Source organism: Muntiacus reevesi, chromosome 4 (genome assembly GCF_963930625.1).
Source record: "Muntiacus reevesi chromosome 4, mMunRee1.1, whole genome shotgun sequence".
NCBI classification, from domain to species: Eukaryota; Metazoa; Chordata; class Mammalia; order Artiodactyla; family Cervidae; genus Muntiacus; species Muntiacus reevesi.
This window is the reverse complement of record NC_089252.1, coordinates 40,801,037-40,827,149: the sequence shown is the minus strand read 5'-3', so window position 1 is coordinate 40,827,149 and position 26,113 is coordinate 40,801,037. Positions and strand designations below refer to the sequence as shown.

Here is a 26,113-nt window from a genome sequence, read left to right as displayed (position 1 = left end):
AGATGATATTAAATCTCCTGATGAAGATAAAGATGACGGAACACAGCTGTCCATAGACTGCATTCAGCAGACATACTACATGCAGTTTTGTTTTTTTTTTGCTTTTAAAGAAATTGTATCCAAATTATTATTAGCATCCTGAGCCCCTCCACATTTTTCTTATAAAATTTGCAACTTTGAAACTCATTTAGCCTATGAGTGCATACCTACTCAGTCACTTCTGTCTTGTCCAACTCTTTGCAACCCCATGGATTGTAGTTGGACAGGCCTCTCTGTCCATGGGATTTCCCAGGCAAGAATACTGGAGTGGATTCCTTCCCCAGGGCATCTTCCTGACCCAGGAATCGAACCTGTGTCTCCTGCATTGGCAGGCAGATTATTTACCACTAGCGCCACCTGGGAAGCTCGTTTGGCATATAGATCCCATGAACTGGTCAATAAATATTGCCAAAAAGACAAACAAAAAGCTTATCACTTCTGCATAAATTTAAAACTCAGTCATCCAATCACCTCTATTACGTGATGGGGGAGGACAGACCTAAATAAGATCTGTCAAGTGTTCTTAGGTGTGGCTTATAATGCCTTAGGTGGAGTCTTGGAGCGAGGAATCATTCATAATAGCAGATCGTGCTTTGCACCTGTGACACACACACACACACACACACACACACACACACACACACACACACACACACACTCATACTCACACATGGGCCCCCATCAACATCTCCATGGTGGGTCACACAAAACCTGTCGTAAGTTGCTCTAAAACTATTAGCAACATTTGCCTCACTAGGGACATGAGAGACGAGAGGCAGAAAGGAAATTTAATTTTTATCTCTTAGCTTTTTGGCACATTGTGAATTTTGTACCTTTTAACTTAAACCACGTGTATGAATTACTAATTCAAATATTAACAGGTCAGTTATTTAAAAAAACTAGTTCAGAATGCTCTTCAGTTGCTTCTGTGTAAATATACAGACTTAATTATGGAGGATTCTTAAAAGAAGAGAAACACCAACAGAGGGGCCAATTCAACTGCACTAACATGGCTAAAATATCAGAAACAGAAAGCCAAAAAATTGATAGAAAATAACAGAGGTTGACAAGAATGTGAAGAAATCAGAAGCCTCATACATGGCTGGGGGATGTAAAATGGTGCAACTGCTATGGAAACAGACTGGCAAGTTCCTCACAAAGTTAGACAAAGAGTTACCATGTGCTCCAGCAATCCCATTCCCAGATAAACACTCCACATACAAAAACGTCGAAAACATATATTCACACAGAAATCTGTACATGATTATTTTTGCAGTGTTACCCCAAATCACAAAAAGTGGAAATGTAATCAAAATATCCATCAGCTGACGAATGGATAAACAGAATGTGCTATATCCATACAATGGACCTGTTCGCAGCTAGAGAATAAAGGACGGACACCTGTTGCAAGATGAACCAATCTTGAACACATTGTTCTAAGTGAAGGAAGCCAGAAATGTCCAGAACTGTCAATGCCGTAGAGAAAAAAATAGATCTGTGGTTGCCAGGGCTGGGAAAAGAGGGGTGGGGAGTGATGGCTGATGGTTCAGGGGTTTCTTTTTGGGGTCACGAATGTTCTGAATTAGACAGTAGTGATGGTAACACAGCCTGGTGAAAACCTGAAATTCCCTTGTGGCTTAGCTGGTAAAGAATCTGCCTGCAATGTGGGAGACCTGAGTTCGATCCCTGGGTTGGGAAGATCCCCTAGTGAAGGGAAAGGCTACCCACTTCAGTATTCTGGCCTGGAGAATTCCATGGACTGTGTAAGTCCATGGGATTGCAAAGAGTCAGACATGACTGAGCAACTTTCACTGAACTGTAAATTTTAAAACTGAGACTTTTATGGTATATGAATTACACCCGAACTAAAAAAAAAGAAACAAAACTTTATAACTAACATGATACCAATAGTGAAACACTGGAATAGTCAACACTCAAAAACTGAACACACCAGAGCTGTGGAATTTATTGTATGCAAACTATGCCTCAATACAAAATGATCTAAAGATATAAAATACATAAATAATGCTGCAAAAAGAGAGAACAGTAAGACCAGTAGGCATCATATTTTTAAAGTAATTTTAAAATATTTTAATTGTGGTAAAACACATAACACAGAATTTACCATCTAAACCATTTTAAGTGTACCGTTCAGTACTGTTAAGGATATTTACTGTTATCTGTATATTTAAATACTGTATATTTACTTATATACTGTTAAGTGCATCTATGCTCATGCAATAGATCTGCATGTTTCATCTTGCACAATGGAATCTCCATACACTTTATTTTTAATAAAAAAATTCTATTGAAATAGAGTTGACACATACCCTTCAACGGAGAAGGCAATGGCAACCCACTCCAGTACTCTTGCCTGGAAAATCCCATGGACGGAGAAGCCTGGTAGGCTACAGTCCATGAGGTCGCATAGAGTCGGACAAGACTGAGCGACTTCACTTTCACTTTTCACTTTCATGCACTGGAGAAGAAAATGGCAACCCACTCCAGTGTTCTTGCCTGGAGAATCCCAGGGATGGGGGAGCCTGGTGGGCTGCCGTCTATGGGGTCGCACAGAGTCCGACAAGACTGAAGCAACTTAGCAGCAGCAGCAGCCACACACCCTTCAAACAATAACCCCTCATCCCTCTCTGAGGCTCCAGGGCCTACTTGTCTCCACGAACTTGACTGCTCTGTCAAGTTTGGTGTTGGTCCTTTTGTGTCCGCTGGCTTCACTGAGCAGAATGCTCATCCACCTGGTGGCAGATGGCAGGATCCCCTTCCTTTTTAGGCTGAATACCATCCCGACCATGTGGATGGACCACATTCCATCCATCCATTGGTTGTCAATGGACACTGGGGTGGCTCCCCTCTCTTGGCGACTGTGAACAGTGCCACTGGGGACATAGGTGGACAGATGTGGCAACATCATTTTTAAAAATATAAAGCCAGGTGGCCCAGGCCTTTTCCTTTCTTTTCTGCAATGACCTCTCTGCCAACTAGAAGTCTGTTGCAGCCAGAGCAGAAACAGGGCACCCACACCAGCAACAAGCTGTGGCAGTGAGCCAGGTGAGCAGAAACTCAGGCTTTTCTCCAAGTCGAGAGATGGCAAAGGCCCAGGGACGAGACCCTGGGTGGTCAGGAGTGGGGGTCCAAACCTCTTGCCCCACACATCTACCCTGGCCCTATCTGGCTCTGCATGTGGTCTCCACCCCAGGGATGGGGAGGGGGACCAGCCCCCCAGTTGCAACGGCAGTAAATGGCCCCTCCTCCAGCTGCTGAGGCCCCTACGCCCCCACACAGCCTGTGGCTATCAAAGTTAGGCCTTTGTGCACAGGGATGGGAGACTCGTTAGCCCCAAAGGAGACCCCAGTCCGCACGTGTCTGGGCCCTTGACTATTGCACCATTTAGGGGTTCACCTGGCACCCCAATCCAGATAAGGAAACTCCTTCCTAAAGATAACAAACTTATCAATCCGCAACCCAAGGCAGGGTGGAGATGAGCCCTCTGGGGATTGACTTGGGAGTGGATTTCCCGGGAAACCCCCTGGGGTCCATCCTCCAGGGGTCTGAGTGGGCACCTGCCCTGTGAGTGGAGGGTGGCGGATGGTAAGGGGGAGTCAGCGTGCAGGGTTGTGAGGCTCCGCGGTGTCCACAGAGGCTCTCTGGGCACAGTTTGGTGACAAGGCCTGTGTCATTATATGGGCTGAGCCCTGGAGTTTAGGCGCCAGAGGCGGCAGCTGCTCTGTAAGTATTGTTTACAGCAAATCAGGATACAACGGAGAAAGTTAAGCATGACTGGAACTTCCTCTGTCCTAAGACTGACTTTCTCGATCCTTAAACCTCAGTGAACGTTTAAGTTCAGCCAGAGAACGTCCTCATTAGAATTATTCTTATATAGAATTCCTCTTTCTAAAGAGAAAAAGATAAGGCCAAGAAAAATACTTTTCTTCATTAAACTGATCACAAAAACAATAGGATTTTAGAGGCTTGATTTTGGTTAGGTTTTCTTCAGTCTGACCCACGCCTCGGATTTTAAATACAGACGCGATAATGACTGAAGTTGTCATCACCAGTGGCAGGCAGACAACAAACCATGTGTGAGCTCTGGGCTGTAACGTGCCAACAACTTCCCTAAAGGACCTGTGAATTTTGGGGTCATTAGGGGAAACAGGAGACACACTTGTGGAGGGAAACATAAGCAGAGTGGCATCACTTGGTTTATTGTATTCTGAAGTGTCATGGGGGGCCAGGGAGGGGTGCTGAGAACAATCCTGCTTTATCAGCAGTTCTAAAAGCCTTATCACCTGAGATTTGCATTCTGGAAACAAAATCATGATTGCAGTTATCAGTACATATGTCCTGTGAGATCTGGGTTCTGGCCCTGGTGGATGGCTGGACTAACCTGATGTGAGGTCACAGAGAGAAGACACCAGACAGCAAAGGCGCCCAGACACAGGCTCAGCCGGACAGCCAGGCTCGGCCTGACAGCTCCTCTGGGGATCAGGAATCCCTGTTGTTCAGGGTCCCGCCAGCTCCAGGCTCCCGGTAGGCCCCATCCAGGGTGGCCCTGTGTCTGCTCCCCTCACCGCTCATCGTCCCGCCCGTAGTTAATTGTCTGCAGGGCCTGGGTAATGAGCACCGCCATCTCCTGCGTGCCTGCAGCAACCACCCTGCATGACATGAGGTCCAGTGGCCCGCCTGTGGACAGAGGGACAGGGCATCGGGTGAGGGGTGAGCCCCAGCCCTGCTCTGCCTGACCCGGCCCATCCAGCCTGTAGGCCCAGTGTGTCCTGAGGCTGTGCTAGGGAATACCAGCTTCAGGTGCAGTGCTTGAGGCTCAAGACAGGAGACAGTTCTCAACCTCTGTGTGCTTGGGGCACCAGGGACCCTGCAGGCCTGGGAGGCCCCTGAAGTTGATGCTCTAGGCACCGGATATCTGGGGAAAGATGAAGGACCTCAGCCTCCTGGAGGTGTGAACAGGCCTAATGGACTTGTTGGAGACCTTGGTGCACACACATGTTTGTGTGTGCTTACAACCTGGAGCCCCTGGTGCATGTGGGTATTTGCAAGTGCATGTGCTCATGCGGTCACATCCAGGAGACCTTGGTACACATGCATGTTTGTGTGTGTGTGTGCTTGTGGTCATGTCTGGGAGACCTTGGTGCACATGCATGTTTGTGTGTTTGTGTGTGCTCACATGGTCATATCTGGGAGACCTTGGTACACACATTATGTGTGTGTGTATGCATGCTTGTGTACTCACATCCAGGACAGACATGTCTTCAGCTGAGATGGGCCTGCCTGTCCTTGATGCCCAAAGCCAAGATGTTTTCACATCATGCCCCACCCCCCTGCTGTTCCACCAGGCTCCAAGGAGAAGGAGCAACAGGGAAGGGCCAGCACAGGCCCCAGAGGTTATTCGGGAGCCTGGCATGTCCACAACAGGCTCTGGAGCAAAGGTGGGGGAGAACGGGCTCCACAAGAAACCTGACGTAAGAGGTGGCTGCATGGGCATCCCTGGAGCGGGACTTGCCCTTGTGGGGCCAATCACTAGGGTGGTGACCTCAAGGCAGAGGGATAAGTCACCTCTTGGCTCACCAACTAAAACCTCATCATTAGACTGGGGGGCACATGACCAGTTCTGTGGTCTTGGTGGACGTGAGAGCTTAGAAAACACTGCCCGCCCTCCCCCCACCCCACCCCTGAGTCCTGACCCTGGGTCCATTTTCACACCAGGAAGAGGGAGAAGCCCTCTGGCCTGGCCCACTGTCCTCCCAACCCATCTGTCAGGAGAGGAGGGAGGATGTCTGTCTGAGCTTGTGGGTCTGTCTGGGGGACACACCCCTGGGGACGGAGAGCAGTGTGACGGCCAAGCTCACCTGACGTGTCCATCACAACGCCCCCGGCTTCCCTGATGATGACGGTGGCTGCGGCCAGGTCCCAGCAGTGCAGGCCAAACTGGTAGTAGGCGTCGGCGGTGCCTGCAGCCAGGTGGCAGAGCGCCAGGGTGGAGCTGCCGATGACACGAACCCTGCCAGACAGGAAGGGGGTGAGCACACTGAATGGCCCTGCTCCAGCCGTGCCCCTTGAAGGTCCCCTGACTCAGGAGCTGAACAGGAGCCCAGGGCCTCTTCCCACAAGCTCTACTCTGAGCTCTGGGCCCAGAGCCGTGCTGCCCAATAGAAGCACCTGTGCTGACGGACCAGCCCTCAGTTGCAGAGCCTGAAGCGTGGCTGGTGCTGCAATGGAAGAACTCAGCCTTCACTCTGCGGACCCTCGATGACCTTGGATTTAGACCACGTGGAGCGGCTGCTGTCACAGGGCAGACCCAGGGGAGACTGAGGGGGCGGGGCATCGCTGATGTCACAGGGGGCACTGAGCTCGGGGCCCTGCCCCCACCCGGGGCTGTGGACTGGCTGGCATGTGTGTCCCCTACTCCCGCCCAGGGGGTAGCTGGCTGCTGTGCCTGCCTGGGGGTCCCGGGAGGGGAGGTGTACCCGTGGGCCCCTGCATGGAGCAGCCTCTCCATGTTGCTCAGGAACAGCTTGAGGGTCGCAGGGTCCCGTCTGGGTCCGATTTCTGTCAGAACCAGGGCCTTGGACAGGTCTGCGTGGAGAGAATACCCGCCCCCCCATTAGCAATGTCATAGCGCGGTTCCCACCACACAGTCAGGGTTCTCCCCAAAGTGAATGTCGCACCCGCCTCCTACTCCTGCTCACACTCCATGTCCTCCCTGCATGGTTGATGCTGCAGAGGTTTCTGACCTGGAAAAGGGAGGTCGGGCTGACAAGTCACACCCTGACTCTTACCTCCCAGGCCCCAGAAAGGCCTGGATGCCAGGGGAGTGACCTCCCAGTCCTCTCGTTCTAGGGACGCATAGCATGGAGGAACTTGGAAGGGTCTGGTGGTGGTTACAAAACCAGCATCACTCACTCACAAAAACAAAGTGACTCCAAACAAGGAGGAAAAAAAAATGCCTCATCAAATAAATCTGCCTTAAAAGTCTTTCTCCTGCTGCTGTGATGACAAAGATGGAAACATCACCCCCGAAGAGGAGGTGACATCTAAACAACGTCTTTGGAAAGGGGTCCCCGAGAGTAATCCCCCATACACCCCCAGATGAGGGAATGCTGCTGTGCGGCCGCCAGATGCAGGCAACTGGCTGACTCCCTGTGGGGCTGTAGCACAGTCCCTACTTGGCCACAGACCCCCTCACACTGATTTCGTGTCCTGTGCCCTCAGGCCTCGGGCCTCGCCCGCCTGTGTGTTCGGGTGAGAAGAAGAAGCCCCTCCATGAAGTGGAGGAAAAACTTGCCCACAGGTACCCTCACTCCTGCAGTCACCTCCCACCAGGGACAGACCACCTGGAGGAGACACTGATACTATTGTTGTCATTCAGTTGCTCAGTCACGTCGGACTCTTTGTAACCCCACGGACTGTAGCCCACCAGGCTCCCCTGTCCTCCACTGTCTCCTGGAATTTGCTGGAATTCTTTTTGCCTTTTCATACTGTTCATGGGGTTCTCGTGGCAATAATACCGGAATGATGTGCCATTCCGTCCTCCAGTGGACCATGGTTTGTCAGAACTCTCCACTGTGACCCATCCGTCTTGGGTGGCTCTGCTGGGCATGGTTCATAGCTTTATCGAGTGATGCAAGCCCCTTTGTCATGACACGGCTGTAATCCATGAAGGGGCCATGACTTCTAACCATTTGAAAACCTTTTTCTGGCTGAGGATCAGAGCGAGGGTGTCTTGAGAGAGGTTTCTCAGCCTAGAGGCAAGGGAGGCAAGTCCTCTGCCCTGAAACGCGGCCTCACTACTCCGAGCCTTCACCTCTGGGCAGCGAGCACAGGCCTGGCACCGCAGACCATCACGTGTCACACGCCTGCTCGTGCCTCCAGATCCTCACAGGCCGTGGGTCCCTCAGGTGAAAAGTAATATTAGCAGTACTACCTCACTGAAAAGCCCAGAGCTAGACAGAAAGCAAGCTGGGGGCTGAGAGGAGGGGCACTTGGACTGAGCCCAGGACCACAGAACTGCTCAGATTACAGCAGCTAATTTCATGTCATGTGACCGTCATCTCAATACTTTATGTTCTAAAGAAACAAGTAACTGGGGGGAAAAAAACGCTGTTGAGAATCCTGGAAAGACCGCCGTGCACACCCACGTGACTTCTTCCAAATATCCTCTGACAGAAACAGCAGCTTGGAGAGTAAAACACAAAAAACAAATGAAACCATCCACAAAACCTGGCCACATCCGGCACTTCCCCACCCTGACACCAGGGGGCAGCAGACGCCCGTCAGCGACACGGCCTCGCGGCCCGGAGAGGAGAGAAGGTGGCGGGTCTCCTGGACCCAGAGCAGTGAGTGAAGTGAAAGTCGCTCAGTCGTGTCTGACTCTTTGCGATCCCATGGCTCCAGGCCAGAATACTGGAGTGGGTAGCCTCTCCCTTCTCCAGGGGATCTTCCCGACCCAGGGATCGAATCCAGGTCTCCCGCATGGCGGGCGGATTCTTTACCAGCTGAGCCACAAGGGAAGCCCAAGAATACTGGAGTGGGTAGCTTGTCCCTTCTCCAGAGGATCTTCCCGACCCAGGAATCGAACCGGAATCGGGCAAGAGCCCGAGCAGGAGACCCTCAAAATCTGCAATAGACTGAAGGGCCAGGGGAGCCCCTGACAGGGGGCGGTCTGAAGAGCGGGCGTCGACAGCCCCACAACCTCTTGTAGCTGACGTTCCAGGGCTTCTCCGGGCAGGACCCACGGAGCAGACACTCATGGGAGTGAAACCCACGCTCACTGGGCTGGAATCCGGGGCGCAGGACGGAGGAGATGCGGGAGGGGCAGAGCCAAGCGTCCGAGGAGGAGCCAACTTTGCAGACACTTCACAAACACACCAAGAGAGGGAGCCCCAGAGCCACGAAATGACAGAAAGTGCCTTCCCCCGCCTACCCCATCCCCTCAACTTCCAGAGCTCAGGACTACAAATTTTTCAAGTAGCAAGAATGTAGAAGAAAGATATTTGAATCTCCTACGCCATTATCACAAGAAGAAAGAGAACAGGAAGCAGCATAACATCTCTCCAGTTGACTAAAGATTTCCTGAAAGATCTGCCAACAAAATAGAAGCAGCTATAAGTGAAAAATGGAGAATGTACGGGAGAGCATCACTCATAAGAGGGGAGGGGTCCCAGGAGAAATCAGGGAAGAAAACTTTCAGAAAAGAAAGTCAGACTAAATGAATAAGATAAACACACATGATGGGGCTTCCCTGGTAGCTCAGCTGGTTAAGAGTCTGTCTGCCAGGCAGGAGACCGGGGTTCGATTCCTGGCTGGGCAAGATCCCCTGGATAAGAGAATGGCTACCAGTCCAGTATTCTTGCCTGGAGAATTCCATGGACAATTCCATGGAGAATTCCATAGGGTTGCAAAGAGTCGGAGTTGACTTTGAGTGACTAAACACAAACAAACACAATATATCATGCTTTACAAGAAATGTACTGTGAAAAGGAGAAAATTTTCAAAAATTAAAAATTGGTAGAAAAGGTGAAAAGGTTTAAGAGAAAGTGACATATTGGAATGGACATGTACACACTGATAAATTTAAAATGGATAACCAACGAGGACCTACTGTATAGCACAGGGAACTCTGCTCAATGTCATGTGGTAGCCTGGATGGGAACGGAGTTTGGAGGAGAAAGGATACATGTATATGTACGGCTGAGTCCCTTCCCTGTTCACCTGAAATTATCACAACCTTGTTAATCGGCTACACTCCACCATAAAATAAAAAGTTTAAGAAAAATCAATGCTGAGATAAAAAAGAGCGACAGAAAGCGACTGAAATGTTGGCTAGGGGACTTCCCTGGTGGTTCAATGGTAAAGATTCCACCTGCCAGTACAGCAGACACGGATTTGATCTCTGGTCCATGAAGATCCCACGTGCCACGGAGCAACTATGCCCGTGCTCCACAACTATTGAGCCTGTGCTCTAGAGCCCAGGAGCCACAGCTATTGAGCCCACACACCCTAGAGCCTGAGTTCTGCAACACGAGAAACCACCACAGTGCCCACACACCGCAAGGAAGAAGAGCCCCTGCTTGCTGCAACTAGAGAAAGCCTGTAGAGCAATGAAGACCCAGCACAGCCAAAGACAGATAAATACTTTAGAAAACGTTGGCTACAAAGTGCCTGCAGAAACGTGCCTCAGCAACAGGTCACAGCTGGCTGATTCTGTGCAAAGACCCAAGTTCCTCCTTTGATTACGACTCTCATTCAGGGCACCAGCCCCAGGGCCGTTTTCGAGCACTAGGATGCAGGATGTAATGTAACCCTCACAGCTGTCGTCAGCGCCTCCCTGCATGTATGAACACCGAGGTTCCAGGAGCACAGGTGACCAGTCACACACATAAGCTATCACAGTTGAGACAAAGCCAGGTGTGTAGATATCCAAGGGCTGTGCAGCTGAGAGGAACATCCTGTAACCTCCAGTGCAAACCAAGTCACCCGGCACACAGAGGACAAGCAGGGCGGAAGCTGTCACCCTGGACTATATGAGTCAGAGTCTTAAAACAATCGCGGGAGAGCTCTGGAACAGAGCATGGAAAGATTTGGGCTTCCGCCTTGCAGAGGGGGCGGATGGTGGGTGTGAGCCGTGGGAGGTGGGCTGGATACGGGAGGGTCTATGAGGGGGGTGAGCGTGGGCACCGAGCCGCCTGTCACAGCACATGAATGTGGAACAAAGGTCACCCACGAGTTTAACAACATGCTCCCTCACCCCAGCGTTACACAACCGACTGCCTGGCCGCTTCTGGCAGGCGAGGCTGTAATTAACGCTGCTGTCTACGCGGCCAAGCCAAACTGTCCTGGGGTGGGAGCCGGGGGCCGGGCAGCAGAGGCAGTGGCTGGTCCGTGGTCCTACCCCACCCACCCCGCCCAGCCCCTGTAATGTTCCTCCCATCCCCACCCACACTCTGGGCACTGATGACCTCCACGCCGCCTGCCCGCCCTTGGTCCTGCTTGGCCTGTTCTCCACATGGTGGTCATCTCCCCTGCAGGCCTGCTGCTCATGGTCATGGTCATAGGGCTGCCATCCCCTCTCCCCCAGCATGGGGATCCACATGGTCTGCTCTCACTGGAGCTCAGACTGGTGGACCTGGCCTGGGCTGGAGGCCCATCTCCCCTCTGCTGTGGGGAGCTGCGGGCAGGGACACCCCTGACCCCTCTCACTGCCTCTCAGGCCAGCTTGCCACACAGACTGTGAGCCTAGCAGCAGGCCCTCTGTAAAGGTCACCGTGTCCTCTGTCCTGCTCCAGGAATGACAAGGGCTGGCAGCACCTGCGCAATGTATGACACAGCTCACGATAAGGCTACCCCGGCCAGCCGTGTTCTCACAGGAACCAAAGTCAACTGCATCTGGGAGCCACAGTTCCCACCCAGGTGATGTCACCCGGCCACCGAGAGGTGCTGAATGCCAGAGCACGCCTCTGACTCTGCCCTCGCCCTGGCCGGCTCACCAGGACCACTCGGGAACAGGTGGCTGGGTTCCTTCCCTCGTTTGGGATGAAAGGTGAGTGAAGAACAGACCCGGCCCATCAAAGGCTCCTGGCCACAGCCAGGGAAACACAGAGACACAGGCTGGCTCGACGTCCCCAAGGATGAGCTGTCCCCAGTGACACTAGACCTCGGCAAGGGACCCCCGTGGCTGCCCGGAGGAGCAGTGACTCTTGACAGGTCCCTTTCCCATGAGAGGGCCCACCTGTCTCCCCGGAGACGCGCAGTTGCTGACCGTTGCAGAAGGCACCCTGGCCCCTCCGGCCCGTGTACAGCCGCTCCTCCGTGCAGTGGTAAATCACCCCAAATTCCAGCTGTGGACAGGCAGGCGGGATGGAAAACAAAGAACGTGACACAGTGACCAAAGGCCACGAAGCTCCAGCTGTGACGCTAAGCAAGGGGTGTGGGTGAAAATTAGCTTTCAAAAGGGAGTTCAACAAATCAGAGTCCGCAGTCAAACCTAGACCTGAAAGCAACTGTTCTTTTCTTAAATCACTACATTTAAAGATATATTTAAAGGAATATTTTAAATTGATATCGTAATTGAGCATTTCATTTTGATATTTAATTTCAGCATTACTGAAAGTAACTGGAAAGACTTCATTCTTCAAAAAGGTCTCTTTTGTTTTTTTCTTGGGAGGTGAAAAAAGGCTCTCACAACTCCAATCAAACCCCACAAGAAACTCAAAATTGCTGGCATGTGAAGAACTCAGAATGTCTCTGGAGAGCTGAGATCATGACAGAACGCAGAGTAGGGGGGAGGGGAAGCACAGGAAGAAATGTGGATCCCCGGAGGGGCTGGCCCCCCACCACACACATGCTGGGGCACACAGCCTCGGTCCCCAACAAGCTGGTATCCAGAGGAGGTGAGCCTCCTTACATCTCTTCCCCCACCCCCGGCCGCCTCTCTGTTCTGGGTTAAGAACAGCACATGTGCCTGCCCTGAGGTACGGAGGGCAGCCAACAGAGAGAGAGAAAATGGGAGAGACGCTGGCAGATGCCCAAGAGGAATTTGGGCTGGCAGGAAAAGAACCCACTCCTGGAGGATCCCCAGTCAGTGTCCACCCAGAGCTGACAGCACGTGAACTCCCCCTCCCCCTTTCCCATGACCCTGGCTTTATAGGGCTTCCCAAGTTCAAGTCAGTCCTGGAACCGGGCTGGCCTCCCTGCACCCATCAGAGGCCGAGGCCTGGCTGGTCAGCGACCCTGCAACCAGAATGAACCTTCCGCCTCTCTGTGCTTACCGCTCCACGCGCACATCTCAGTGACCACGTTTAACACAGAAATAATGTGAGTGACTGATTCCCTAACCAGGATCAACATTAAGACTCTCGTTTATCGTCACCTCAAAAGTTAAGTTCTTTTTCATGGGCAGGATTCCCTTCCTGCCCGCCATCTGTGCTCACGCTGAGAGTGAGGACAGGACATGAAACTCTAATGAGGGCTCCTTCTGCACAGCTCGAGCCCTCGACCTAGGCAAGGGTAACTGCGGTGACTGCGCGGAAGGAAAGGCCCTTCTTGCCTGTAATCTCTGCAGTTGACTAATGAAGCTAAAGCCTACATCCCTGCCTTCTCCGCAGGTCCCACAATGTGGCCCAGTTCCAGGGTCTGTGGGAACGGAGCGACAGCCACGCTCTCACCCAACAGCGAGAGGAGGATGAAGGACTAACAGAATATTGGGACTAGAGATGTCCTCCCAAAATAGGAGCTTCTTTATTGTGTGACTCGATCACACGCCCCAGGGGTCAGATGGAGACTAACTGGGAACGCATGCCCAGAATGTTCCCTACACCCGGCCCTGCTACAAGCCCTGGGGGTTGGGGCTGGTGGAGCCCTGAACCCTCACAGCCTAAACCTTCACACCCCAACCCCTTATGCTCCAAACCCTCACACCCCAATGCCTCATGCCCCAAACTGGTTTGCACCTGTTTCCCTTCTTGGATTTGAAATCAATACCAGTCACAATGAAGGCTTAGTACAAGGACAGGAAAACAGGTTAGAATCAAGAAGTGAGATAAATAAACAGCAGCCAAGGGGCCAGGCAGCCAGGGCCCCACCCACCACGTACTTCCTGGTTCACAGCAAAGCCAATGCTCACTGCCACGGTCGGGAACCTGCAGAGGAGACAGATGGTTGATGCTGTGACATCATGGACTCGTGCAAAGTCAGCAGCCTCTGTGCAGCTGGAGGCAAAGATGACCTTTCTACAGCACGGCTGGGTTTGTTTTGTCAGAAGCTACTTCCCACAGTGGCACTGAGTGCTTCCAAGACCAGCAAGCCTCGCTGACCTGTGGGACAGCGACCTTGACAGACAGCTGCATTGACAGTTGTTAGGACGGACAGTGACCACAGAGGACCCGGTTGAGAGGTTTTAATAATCAGCTTTCTGGTTCTCAGTGGCCGGTGAGATGGAGGGTCCAGGTCTGAGACAACCAGGCCCTCCTGACACAAATCCTGTGTGAGGCTCACCCAGGACAGCAGGTGTGGTCGTGGCATGGAAGGCAGGCAGCGACCTCGCAGCCTGCCTGTGAGTTTATGTCTCCAGAACCATCTCTCCTTTATGTGAAGACTGTCAGAGCTGAACAGGCAGGAACAAGGAAAGGCTGGTTCTAACCCAGAAGTCTTGGGACCAACCATTCCCAGGTTGTGAGGTGCCGTCCCTATGGGGCCACTCATGACACCCCATGGTCCAGCAGGTGTCCCCACCCTCAGAAGGCCCTTCCCCACTTTCTCTACCCCTGACGCTGTAGGACACGAACAGGATAGGTCCTGTCAGAGCTGCAGGGTGAGAGTCACCATGGCCCTGTGACCCTGGACAGTGTCTGGGGACTAAGGGTCAGCCGCAAAGCTTATTTCCCAAAAGATGCTCTAGTTCAGGTTCTCTCTCTGGTCCTGGGGTAGACATATGGCCTTTGTCCACCTCGAGGCTTGGCCCCTTGTGTCCCCAACACCCACACACGGGCTCCACTCAGTGACCCACAACCTGGTCCATGTGCCCCCGGTCCCACATGACTCCCCGGGGTGTCATACGCTAATTAGATTTAGAGTCTGCTGGCACTGTTGGGGTCACCAGACCACTCTGTTCCACTGCCTCCAATAGGGCCAGCCATGACCAAATTCTCAAGGTGACTCTCATGCAGGAAAGGGTGACGATTCACATAATGGGCAGAATCACTTTTCACACTTACATGTAAACACTCCATGTGAGGGCTCCACACCCCAGCCCACTCGCCTCCTTACTGTAAGGAAGGAAGTGGGTGTCTGGGGTCATCTATAGGAGGCCCTCCCTAAGCATCCAGCTGGGGGGATGCAGGTCACAGGACGCTCCCACCCTCCACTGCAGGGGTGGGGGAACCTGGGCCCTCCCTGAGTGTCTGGCTGGGGTGATGCAGGTCATGGGAGCCCCCACTGCAGGATGGGGACCCGGGACAGGGCAGGAGCTCTGGGGGCTGCACACGTGTCCTCGTGGGAGAGCCACCCTCTGTGGAAACCACGGCACCTTTGGTGTCCTTAGGGCCCTGACCAGCTGCACAACCCTGATGCCTGCCCCTGGTCAGTGCTTCTGGAGCCGGGCTGCACCATTATTGGCCCAGCTCACTTTGCTCCCCACAAGGGCCTCTGATCCCCCGAAAACCTGCTGTTTGGGGCCAATATTTGCCATCAGATCAAGCTGGCAGCTGGCGGGTTTCTCACCCCCAAGGCCACTGTCCACACTGCACATTCCTGAGGCTGCCAGACCAGACACCTTGTGTTATTTACAATCTGTCTGTCTCTCCAGGGAACTCCTTAAGGGTCCTTCTTAATTCAACCCAACATTTAAATGTGACAAACACAATAGTTTTTAAACAAGTGAAGATTTCCTACATGCTTTGAACGAATCTCACAAATGGGAAACCTTAAAAGTATCAAGACTTGATCACCTTGTGAGTGAGACCAAAGCCTGCACGAGGTCTGCTGACCGGCTGCTGCCTCAAAAAATGCCACTTTGGAAAAGACGGGTGTGCCCGCTCACCTGTGCACAAAGTTGCAGGTACCGTCAATGGGGTCCACGATCCAGGTGGGGCTAGGGGTGAGCACGCACTTGGCCCCGGCAGCTGCAGCCTCCTCTGCAATGAACCTGCAGTGGACAGAGCTCAGCCTGAGAAAACCTGTCAGGTACCCAAGACACAGCATTTCAAAGCCTAGCTGTGAGACCAGCAGGCTTCTCTAGGTCAAACAGGGGCAGGATCTAGTGAGCTCTAGTTCTAACCAGGGATTGAACCCCAGGGCCCCTTGCACTGGGAGCTTGGAGTCTTAGCCCCTGGACCACCAGTGAAGTCCCTCATAGGCCTGTGGGAGGTACAGAAGGAAATAGCCCAGGGACGAGGTTCACAGCTCGAGACAAATTAGACCAACCCATTTCACTTTATTAGTTTTCTCTAAGAGTCATTAAAAACCCTCCTTGTGATTTTTGACGGCCCGGTGCACCCAGGCCTTCTCTTTGGCCAGTTTGTTGACTCTGTGACAAGGTCACCTTCAGTCCACCAGGGAGCCAGCTCATGGTCCTCAGCCTCAACTGACAGGCCACAGCCCAGCTCCTCTGCCTGATGACACAGCGTGAAACCAGGGAGCCCATATCAGGTTGTTTCTTATTTTGTCAAAGTCAAAACAGCTGCAATCTATCTTTAATACTGTTTTGCGAAAGACTAAAAATGAGGAAGAGCAAATAGTCTGAAAGAAAGTCCTTCTAAAGAAAGGGTGACAATCTTACACCAACTTGTTTAAGGGACATATTTAAATACTTAGATATGCAGGAAAATGACAACATACTATTTTATCTTACAATACATATGCAACTTCTTTCTCATCACAGATTTCTCAATTTCTCTCTGATCTAAAATACATTTAAATGCCCCCAAATTCTGGTGCTACTGCTAAGTGCTAAGTCACTTCAGTCATGTTCAACTCTTTGTGATCTTTGAACTGTAACCCACCAGGCTTCTCTGTCCCTAGGGGATTCTCCAGGCAAGAATTTTGGAGTGGGTTACCATGCCCTCCTCTAGGGAATAGTCCTGACCCAGGGATGGAACCCACATCTCTTACCTCTCCTGCACTGGCAGACGAGTTCTTTACCACTAGTGCCAATTCTGGTACTTTCTCTTAAATCTTAGTCATTGGGAAAAGATCAAGTCTGGCTTTGAGCTGCTGAAAGATGATCTCAGATATCTGGATTTTCTAGGCAACAGAGCAGAGAGCACTGTCCTGGAGCTGGCCCAGAGCTGAGAAGGGGGCGGGCAGAGCCAGCTGACCCGAGCAGCCAGCCCCCACCCCTTGCAGCCTGCAGCCTGGGGACCCTTGGCTTTTGTTGGGGGGTCGGGGGGCACTTGCATCCCTCAGGGCTTTGTCAGGGGGGCTGGAGAAGCTCCAGGGAACTTGGCGCCCACCGTGGGTGGGGGCCGCTGCTCTGGGTGGACCAGATAGTCTTCTGAAGAGGTTCCCCCATGTGACACGTTGACTTCTGCCCTGATATTCGGCAAGGAGTATGGAAATTCACACTGTGCAAATGGATACCAGGCCCCATGTTAACACAACAGTGGATCCAAACCAGGAGCTGGTGCGTGATTCCAGGATTCGGCCTGTCAGAGCAGTCTGACCGCAAAGTGCCAGAAGCCCTGGTACCATCTCTATGCGGAGCCCTGGTGCCATTACCACACAGAGCCCTGCAATGGCCAGAACCTCTACCTGGACCCCTGGAGGCCCAGCCCTGACGCCTCACTGCTGTTGGAGCCTCTGGATGACACATGGACAGAAGGAGCCCCTGGCTCCTTGTGGTGCCAGGAACTTGTGGTGGTTCCTGAGCTGCACTCTCTCAGAATCCAACCCCTGGAACATGGTGGGGCTGGGGCGCTGAACTGCCGGCACTCCACCTACATCTGCAGTGTTAATACTGAGTGACTGACTCCACATCTGTGTGGACCTGCACGGCTCAAACCCATACCGCTTACGGGTCAGCTGTGATTCCTTGGAGGTTGCCAGTTAATTTAGATTTTTATTAAGTAAGAAATCAAACATTTCAGAGCCTGTAACTATTATAACAGATGTCAAGGTCCTGACTTTAAACCAAACAAAGAAACAGGAAGAGACGCTGAAACACAAGGGTTGCAAACAGGAATATGCATGTACACACCTACATACACACATCACACAAACACAAACACACTCACACAACACACACACACACACACACATACCACACACACACACATACCACACACATACACACCATACACACATACACATGTACATATATCACACACACACACCACACACACACCACACAAACACACACCAAACACACACACAACACATACATACACACTCACCCAACATACACATACCATACAACATACACACATACACATACCACATAGACATACACACACCACACAAACATACATACCACACACACCATACACACATACACACGTACAAATATCACACACACATACATACCATACAAACATATACCACACATACATACACACAACATACACATACACACACCACACATGTACACACACACACCATACACATACTCTCACACATACACACACAACACAAACACATGCACACATAGTACACACCACGCACACACACGACCCCCAGGTGACACAGGTTAAAAGGAAGCAGCAGTGAGAAGGCTCGAGTGTGGACTGGCCTGTCCCCCAACCTTGGTCACTCGCCAGGCAGCTGAGGAGGGAGCCCCTCACCGGTCCAGATGGACAGTGGCCAGGCCGACACGTCATCTACACCCAGGAACCCAGTGACTGGGCTCTGGGGTGAGCGATTCCCTAAGGAAGGAGAGGACCCTCCTGCTCAGGAAGCCCCCTCCCTCCGCAAGGTCCAAGTGTCCCCCCGGGCCCCAGGTTCCCCCGGAACTAGACACACAGCGCTGGGTGAATGCCGGTCTTTCTCAAGGAAAAGATGAACAGTTGCATCAGATTCTCCATGCGGTGACTCATAAGGTCGGGGACACCTGTCCTGGAGAGCAGGTAGCCCTGGAGGACAGCCTTCCCTGGCTTGGGCTGGGGCTGCGTCTAGGCAGGTCTGTGCAGCCTGGGGGGACCTCGGGGGTGGGGTGGAGGAGCAGGGTGCGCCTACCTGTGGGAGGGAAATCTGGTCTGCAGCTCCTGCAGGATCAGGGCCTCCACCACGTGGTCCGTCTCTGTCACCAGGTCCGCGGCCGATGTCTTGGTTGAGACACGTTTTTCCTCAGAAAGGGCTTTTCTGATGATCTGCAATGAAAGTTGGGATGTGGGTGACACTGGCCGACCCCTCCTGCTCCAGGGTTGGGCCCCTCCTCCACTGCCAGTGGACAGACAGGATAGATAGGCAGACGGGCAGTGCAAGGCTCTCTGTGGGTTCCTGGGAGCCTTCACTGCTGCCCCTTCTTCTCACAAGAAAGCACCTTATGGCTCCCATCACCCCTGATGGGGGCTCACAGTGGCCTTGAGGACTGGCCTGGAGCAGAGACAACCGGACCTGAGAAGCTGGCCCTCCTTCCAGGAACAGAGCCCAGCCCAAGGTTGGTAGGCACCGAGCCACCTGGAGGCCCTGCCTTGGCCTCCTGTGAAGGCAGGTGTGGCCCTGGGCCCAAGGTTGGCCCAGAGGACATGAGGGGCATCGATGTGTGACCTCTGAGTCATGTCCTCAAAGGGCCACTGTTCGCTCAGTGCTTCCTCCTGCCCATCACACTCCCTCCTTGCCATGATATGGGTGTGCTGGGGGTCTGCTTCTGTCTCCTGGGTCAGAACAATGGAGATGGGGCCCTGGGAGGCTTCAAAAGCAGAGCCTGCTCCCAGACTCTAATTGGATGGGGGTGAGGAAGGACCCCCACCTCTGACCCCCTCTCTGCAGGAGCCAGGCCATCCTCCCACGTCTGCGTCCTCAACTTCCCTGCCCCTTCTGCTTCACTGAGCCATCACTCACCCTCCAGCCCTCTCCCATGGGGGTCCTGTGGTGATCTGGGCGTTTGTTTTTTTCTCCTGTGGGGGTGGGTGGAGTCGGGCCCTGGGCCACAGATCACTCAAAGGACTGTGAGTCGAGGAAGATGCCAAACCTGTCCTTCTGTAAGGACTTCTTTTCCATTTCTACTAGCATTTACTATTGCCATCCTGTGATCGTTTCATTGCAGGCCCCTGTCCTTCAGCATGGGGCAGGCCACGCCATACCTGCGTCCTCCACCACTGGTGGTGCCGCTCTGGCCAGCCCTCTTCACCAGCTGCTGCTCCCCTGGGCCCTGGACGTGTCCTCTCATCCAGTTACATTCCCAGATATTCAGACCTCATTTCTGAATCATTGCCCCGAACTACGCTGCCCTTCAGACAAGCTGGCCACCACTAGCCCGAGGTGTCCTTTGTCTCTCTCCTCTGAAGGTCCATCCACCCAAGGGGCTGAGGCCTCACAAAACTTAACAACTTATGGCAAAACCTGAAAATCTACTGCACACACGATATACAAACCTTAGTACTAGGTTAACAAAGTTCAATTTCAGACATTTTCTACACTGAGAGGAGAGGTGGGGACAGTGTCTTAGAATGTAAATCCTTATCAGGCTCAATCAGTCTTGCCCTTTAGCCACAGTCCCACCCTTGGGGGATAATCTGTGGTATTCCAGGTGAGTTACCCACCAAAACCCTTGACCACATCTGTTTTCTCCCTGTCTAAAGGATTTTAAACATTCTCATTCTGCCAGTAATAAGTTAGTGTGTGCTGTTTTTTAATTGATGTTTTTCAGCTACTCACTAACTAAGCCTGCACTTCACAGACCTCCTGGCCTGGGTCTCTCCCTCCAAATAACATTCTGTTAATATTTAATAGATAAAATATGGGTCTTAAGTCACTGAAGCCTGAGTTTCAAACCCCATCAGCTCCAGCGTCTGGGGCTATCATTCAGACACATGTCCAGACGTCTCTTTCTTGTCTGTGCACTATCTTGGTTCTGTGCTACTGTCTCCAAGTTGACCATACAGTTATCATCCATCCCCAAGGAGCAACTCATGTGAGTTCCAGAACCGTAGAGTATACTCGGAGAAGTCTGAGCAAGCGGGGTTTGAACAGGCAGCGTCTTTCCTCTGCAGGTGTGGGCCAGGCAGTACCGTCACATTTCAGGTTCCAGACTTACGAGTGTGATGAGATGGTTAATCTTATGTCAACTGGAGACCCAGATACTGTGTCAAATGTTATTCTGCGTGTCTCTATAAGGTGTTTTTGGATGAGATGAGCATATAAATCAGTAAAACAGCTTGCCCTTTGGAATGTGGGTGGGCCTCATCCAGTTAGTTGAAGGCCTGAACAGACAGAAAACACAAACCCTTCTCTGTGTGAGAGCGCTCTATACAGACTCCCCTGGGCCCTTGGCCCACATGTGCCAATGGGGATGCTGCTGCTGCTGCCAGTGACTATCTCACAAGTTCTGTTTTGGCTGAGTCTTCAAATGTTGGCCAAAGTGTTACAACTGTCAATGCGGGTCACCTCCCACCCTGTGGAAGCTGGGGGTGCCAGTGCAGGTGAGGCCAGCTGAGGCCAGGACTGATTGCAGAAACACTGAGCTCACCAGCCACCCCCTCCATCTGCAGGCAGGACAGATGGGGATCTCCCAGAGGAAACGCCAGGGCGTGACCTGCAATCCACCTAAGGAGAACTCGGGGCGGACAAGCCAGCTCTGTTCCGGGGCAGGACCCGGCCTAAGACACCAGCCCAGGCTGACAGCTCCCAAACTCTACCCTCAGCCTCTCCCGTGAACTCCCCACCACAGGGCTCCACGCAAGAAGAGATCCACTGGCAATTCAAGTTCAACAGCTCATAGCTCGGAACACAATATCTGACCTCCACCTCCAAACCTGCTCCCCACCTCCCCACAGTTCTGGCAAATCCATGGACCAGTTTTTCAGGCCTGAACCTTGCAGGCGCCACTGGCTCTTCTCACATCCGCCTCCAATCTGGCAGCAAACCTGCGTACAAAATCCAACTGCTTTACTGCCCTCTTCATCATCTGCAGTCAGATCCACCCTCACCCCTCACTCGGACAATTCTCACAGCTTCCATCGGAAGCTTCTGCCCGCAATCCCTTTGGTGTTGCAGGCCCCCCACCCAGCATCAGTCAGGTGAACTGAACTCCCCTTCATCTTGTAGGACTCCACACAAAACTCCAAACTGAACCTCAGTCACACTCATAGTAAAGGTTAAAGTCCTTTCCAGAGTTACTCAAATATTTGTTGAGTGAATGAATATATTTCTAATCAGTTTAGCAGCATTATTTTAAAAACAAATGATCTCCAGGAAGTCAGTAAGCACATAAAAAGGTACTTAAATTCTTCAGTCATATAGCACATACAATTAAAACTACCATAAAAATACCACCTCAAACCCGTCACAGAGGCTAAAATGGAAAGACAACACCAAGTGTTGTCAGAGAACCCCCAACCGCTGCTGGGGAAGCGGGAACCCATGTGGCTGCCTTGGAAAAGCATCTGGTGGAATTTCCTACCCCATGACACAGCAATTTCACTCTTAGTGTTAATCCAGCTCCAGCATAAATGCATATGGGTGTAACCAAAAGACACATGCAAGAGGGTTGGATGAGCAACATCATTCCTAATAATTCCAAACTGGACATTGTACAAAGTCTCAAGAGTTCAGTGAATGAACTGTCACATCCTCACTCACACAACGTACTATGTACGTACTACGTACAGCAGAGCCTCTCAACCAAGAACACCAGCTGGGGATTTGGTGAAGGTGCTTGTTCCTGGCCCCTCTTAGGACCGAGCAGGTAGGAACCTGGGGGTGGACTCAGCCGGCCACAAAGTCCCTCCTGGTGCTTCTCATGCACTTGAAGGTGTGAGGACCACGTCTCCCCAGGAGTGAGACCCATGAGTAGCTATACTGAGGAGACCATCAAATTCTGTTGGAAGATGGAAGTAGGTAGGTACACAGAAAACTAAGCAAAAGAAAAAAGAACAACCTTTTTTTAACTTTAAGGGAAACCACACGTTGAGTAAGAAAGCCAAGAATGTGTAATACTGTAATACAACCATGCTGCTCGACTTGACCTTGCGATACGTGTGGTCACAGCATGTGAGCCCAGACACCAATGGGATTGACAGGGAATGCAGCTACACAGCACAGCAGCGTCTAATGTGGATGATGCAGAAAAGAGCTACTATTTAGAAGATTGGTGTAACTATCAGAAAACTGAAGACAGCAAGCTCTGGGGAAAAGGATGAGGATGACACAGGACAAGACACTGCTGGCTCCATGACAGTCCCCTTAGTAGTATCTCACTTATCAAATGTCCCCGTGTGAATAATTGATAAGAAATACAGTCACAAACCAGACAAGTGGGGCTGCTGGGTGAGAGCCCCCGCTGTGCCCCTATGCTCCAGGCAGCTTGAGGTGGACAGGGGGCACCCCACCTCAGAGTACACCAGGAAAGTTTTCCCTGTCTGACAGCTAGAATGTTAAAGGAAACGGACAGGATTCTCAAATTTGAGGGCAAGCCTAAACATTTATAGGAACCCACCAGTAACAAGCCTGAAGCCTAAATAAACTTTTCAAAGCTATTAGTAATCAATTTCAATGAGCCACCCTACAGAAAAGCTTGAATTAATCTTTCTAGTCTCTGCATAGAACGTACTAAAAACTCATCGTCATTTGAAGATATACAGTATGAAGCCACAACGTGAAAAAATACTACAGAAGGTTTTGCGAAGTGGTTAAAAACTTATTTGTATGTATCCTGTTATATTTGGGAGCATCTTAAACTGTATATTGTTGTGACCTTTTTTATTCTAAATAAACAATTTTTATGTCTAATTTTGAATTTTGTATATTTTTTCTTATAGAGAGCCCCTAAATTATTTAAATTTCAGCTTCAACAAAACCTGGATCTATGCTGCAGGACAACTTAAAAAACATAGTTTTCTTAGACACTTTTGCTCACACATCACATAAAAGATGATAAATACCCATTTCGATGAATATCCCTCTCTGTACTTGTGGTGGTGATGGGGGGGCGGCTGACATCACACTGTCCCCCAAAGCCCAGCAGCCAGGGCAGGGCTCCTGCAGCTGTGGGGCAGTTGGACTGGCCAGGATGCCCCCCCACCCCCCGCCCCAAGGCACCTCAGGACTGGGTGGTAGAGAAGCAAGGACGCAGGGGTCCAGGCTGCCCTGACCTGAACCCATGATTGAGAGACGGAGGGCCACAGTCTCCTGGGAGCCAGTCCTCCCTCTGGCTCAGGAACTGAGCATACACAGCTGCGTCGGGGCAGCAGGATGGGAGGGGCAGGCACAGGGCCTAGGAGGCCCCGGAACCTGCAGCAAACACACCTCTGGCTGAGGATTCAGGGTGAGCGTTCAGCACCCTCTGTCCTCCCCACCCGGGGCTCACTGGCTACAGGCAAAGCTTTCTCCACTCAGCACCTTGTGATGTTACGCCAGAGCATCACTAAGGCACTCTGTCCCTCTTCACATGGGATAGGACGACCCTGGGTGGCTTTTTTCCAGTCCCAGCCTCAGACCAGACCACCGGCTGCTCCCCACCCCTGCTCTGGCCAGGCAGGCAGGGAGCAACAGCATAAAGCCCAGAAGGGAGGCTGCAGTCCCGGGCCTCCTGACTAGACCCCTAAGGGCAGAATCCTTACTGCACCCTCACCCTACTGTCAAAAAATACTTTTTCTGTTGTTCTTGGCAAGTTGCAAAAGCAGAAGAGATCTCTTAGATAAGTTAAACTTCCCAAGACCCTTAGAACGAGGCCTGCTGTGTTGCAAGTTCTGTGCAAGCACTTGCAAATTTGTTTAAAAAAAAAAAAGGTTTCAAAAACCCTTCTGTTTCCTCGAGGATCTAAATTTGAAAAACCACAGAAACCCTGTAACAACCCAGCAGGGTTTACACAGTGGTGTCTGAATTTTAGACTGGCTTCTTCTCCAAGGCTGAAGGAAGAAAGTTGTACGGTGGAACCTAAAAGTTACCATTATACCCTGAGGATGCGCCTCCGGAGAGGAAGTAAGAGTTGGGGAGGGGCGGGGCAGTGCCCCCGCACGCCGCCGGGGACCCGCTCTCCAGGAAGGACGTTGGCCCTGCAACCCCGAACTTCCTCAGGGTAGCAGGCGGGGTTGGGGTCCTCCTTCTCTCCAAGGATCAAGGCTCACAGCGTCCCTTGGAGTCGTGAGTCCTTCAAACTGCAGAGGAAGAGCCCCCAACACAGAAGGCGTCCACCAGTGTTGAAGTTAATTGTCAGGGGGCCGAGGCACGGTGTCAGGGCACGGTGACTGTGCGCTGGGGACGCACTTCTACTGCAAAATTGGCGACAGCCTGACTTTAGAAAAGGAACCGCCACAGAGACAGGGCTCCTCCTCCGTCCACCTTCTGTTCCGATCGCTGGAACGCAGCCGTGCGCCTTGACACGCCAGGGGGGACCTAGCCGTCCCTGCGCCCCGCCTCCCCCAGCGCCCCTAACTTGGCGCCGCACGTGACTTGAGGACCCTAGGCGTGGGGCATCGAGGAAGGGAAGAGCGGAACAAACACGCGAGCGCAAGAGAGCGCTGCCCTCCGCAGGTTTCTTCGACTCCGCAGTTCTAGTTCATCCTTCCGGTGCGGGCAGCAGTTCCTCCATTCGCGCAGCGGAACCCTCTCGACTCCGGACGCGCGAGGACAGACCGTCCGCCTGATCTCCATGCGCCGGGTTCGAACTCAGGGCAACCGCACTGCGTCCCGCCCCCTGGGTCAAATCCGCGGCAGTCCGCGTGCCCTGAACCCCCTCCCCCAGCCAGGCCGCCATGCGCCCTCAGCCCGAGGGACTCCGGGCGCCAGTCCTGGAGCGGGAGCGGCAGGTGCACAGGTGTGCCGGAGGCGCAGCGGACCCCTCGGCTGTTCGCGCCCCGCGCCTTCCTGCCTGCAGGTCTCCGTCCGCCACGCCCTACACCCGATGTGCCCCAAGTCCCCGTGCGCCCGCCGTGCGCCTTGGGCGGCTCTCACCTGTCCCGCCCGCAAAGCCAGCTGCACCGCCGCCTCGAAGCACTCCTCCCACGGGCCCCCGGCCAGCGCCTCTCCGTCTTCGCCGCTCGCCTTCATCGCGGCCTCCGGGCCTGCCGGTGCCCCCGGCCCCGACGCCAGGCTCTACGATCGCCCAGCGCCTCTGGCCGCTCCGCGCCTGGGCCGCGCCCGCCCGCGGGTGCGGACCTGCAGGGGGCGGGGAGCGGGCGGGGGCCGAGCTGGACCCGCGCCTGGCTGGGGAGCCGCGCCCAGAGCCCCGCCCCGCCCCGAGACGAGCCGGGCGCCGCCCCTTCACAGTCCCGCCCCGCCCAGACCCCGGCCCCACCCGCCTCCCCGAGCGCCACCCCACCCTGTTTCGTCTCCTCTGAATCCCAGTAGTGGGCCCAGTGTGACGTCTGGCTATTCTCTCAACCTCGGGTGTGCCTGGTCGTTATGTGGACCACCCTCCTCCACACTGACCTGTGGACAGTGTATCCCAGACACA

General features: G+C 52.7%; 1 protein-coding gene across 1 annotated transcript; it reads right to left on the bottom strand.

The window, feature by feature from the left end:
* Window positions 1–1,989: 1,989 nt before the first annotated feature.
* On the bottom strand, window positions 1,990–25,845 carry IMPA2 (inositol monophosphatase 2). The gene is made up of 8 exons (XM_065932602.1): window positions 25,612–25,845; window positions 18,733–18,866; window positions 15,605–15,709; window positions 13,661–13,706; window positions 11,798–11,906; window positions 6,537–6,645; window positions 5,919–6,070; window positions 1,990–4,737 (listed from the first exon to the last, which is right to left on the bottom strand). The coding sequence occupies exons 1-8, from the start codon at window positions 25,705–25,707 to the stop codon at window positions 4,622–4,624; spliced, it is 867 nt and encodes a 288-aa protein (XP_065788674.1). The 5' UTR covers window positions 25,708–25,845; the 3' UTR covers window positions 1,990–4,621.
* Window positions 25,846–26,113: the final 268 nt, after the last annotated feature.

What these genes read in the sequence shown, in the direction of transcription:
- IMPA2 (XM_065932602.1), bottom strand. Translation starts at nt 25,707, where the DNA reads ATGAAGGCGAGCGGCGAAGACGGAGAGGCGCTGGCCGGGGGCCCGTGG. An exon ending in CTCCATGCAGGGGCCCACGG is followed by an intron (nt 6,071 to 6,536) that starts GTACACCTCCCC and finishes CCTGTCTGGCAG; the next exon opens with GGTTCGTGTCATCGGCAGCT. An exon ending in CGTTGTGATGGACACGTCAG is followed by an intron (nt 4,738 to 5,918) that starts GTGAGCTTGGCC and finishes CTCTGTCCACAG; the next exon opens with GCGGGCCACTGGACCTCATG.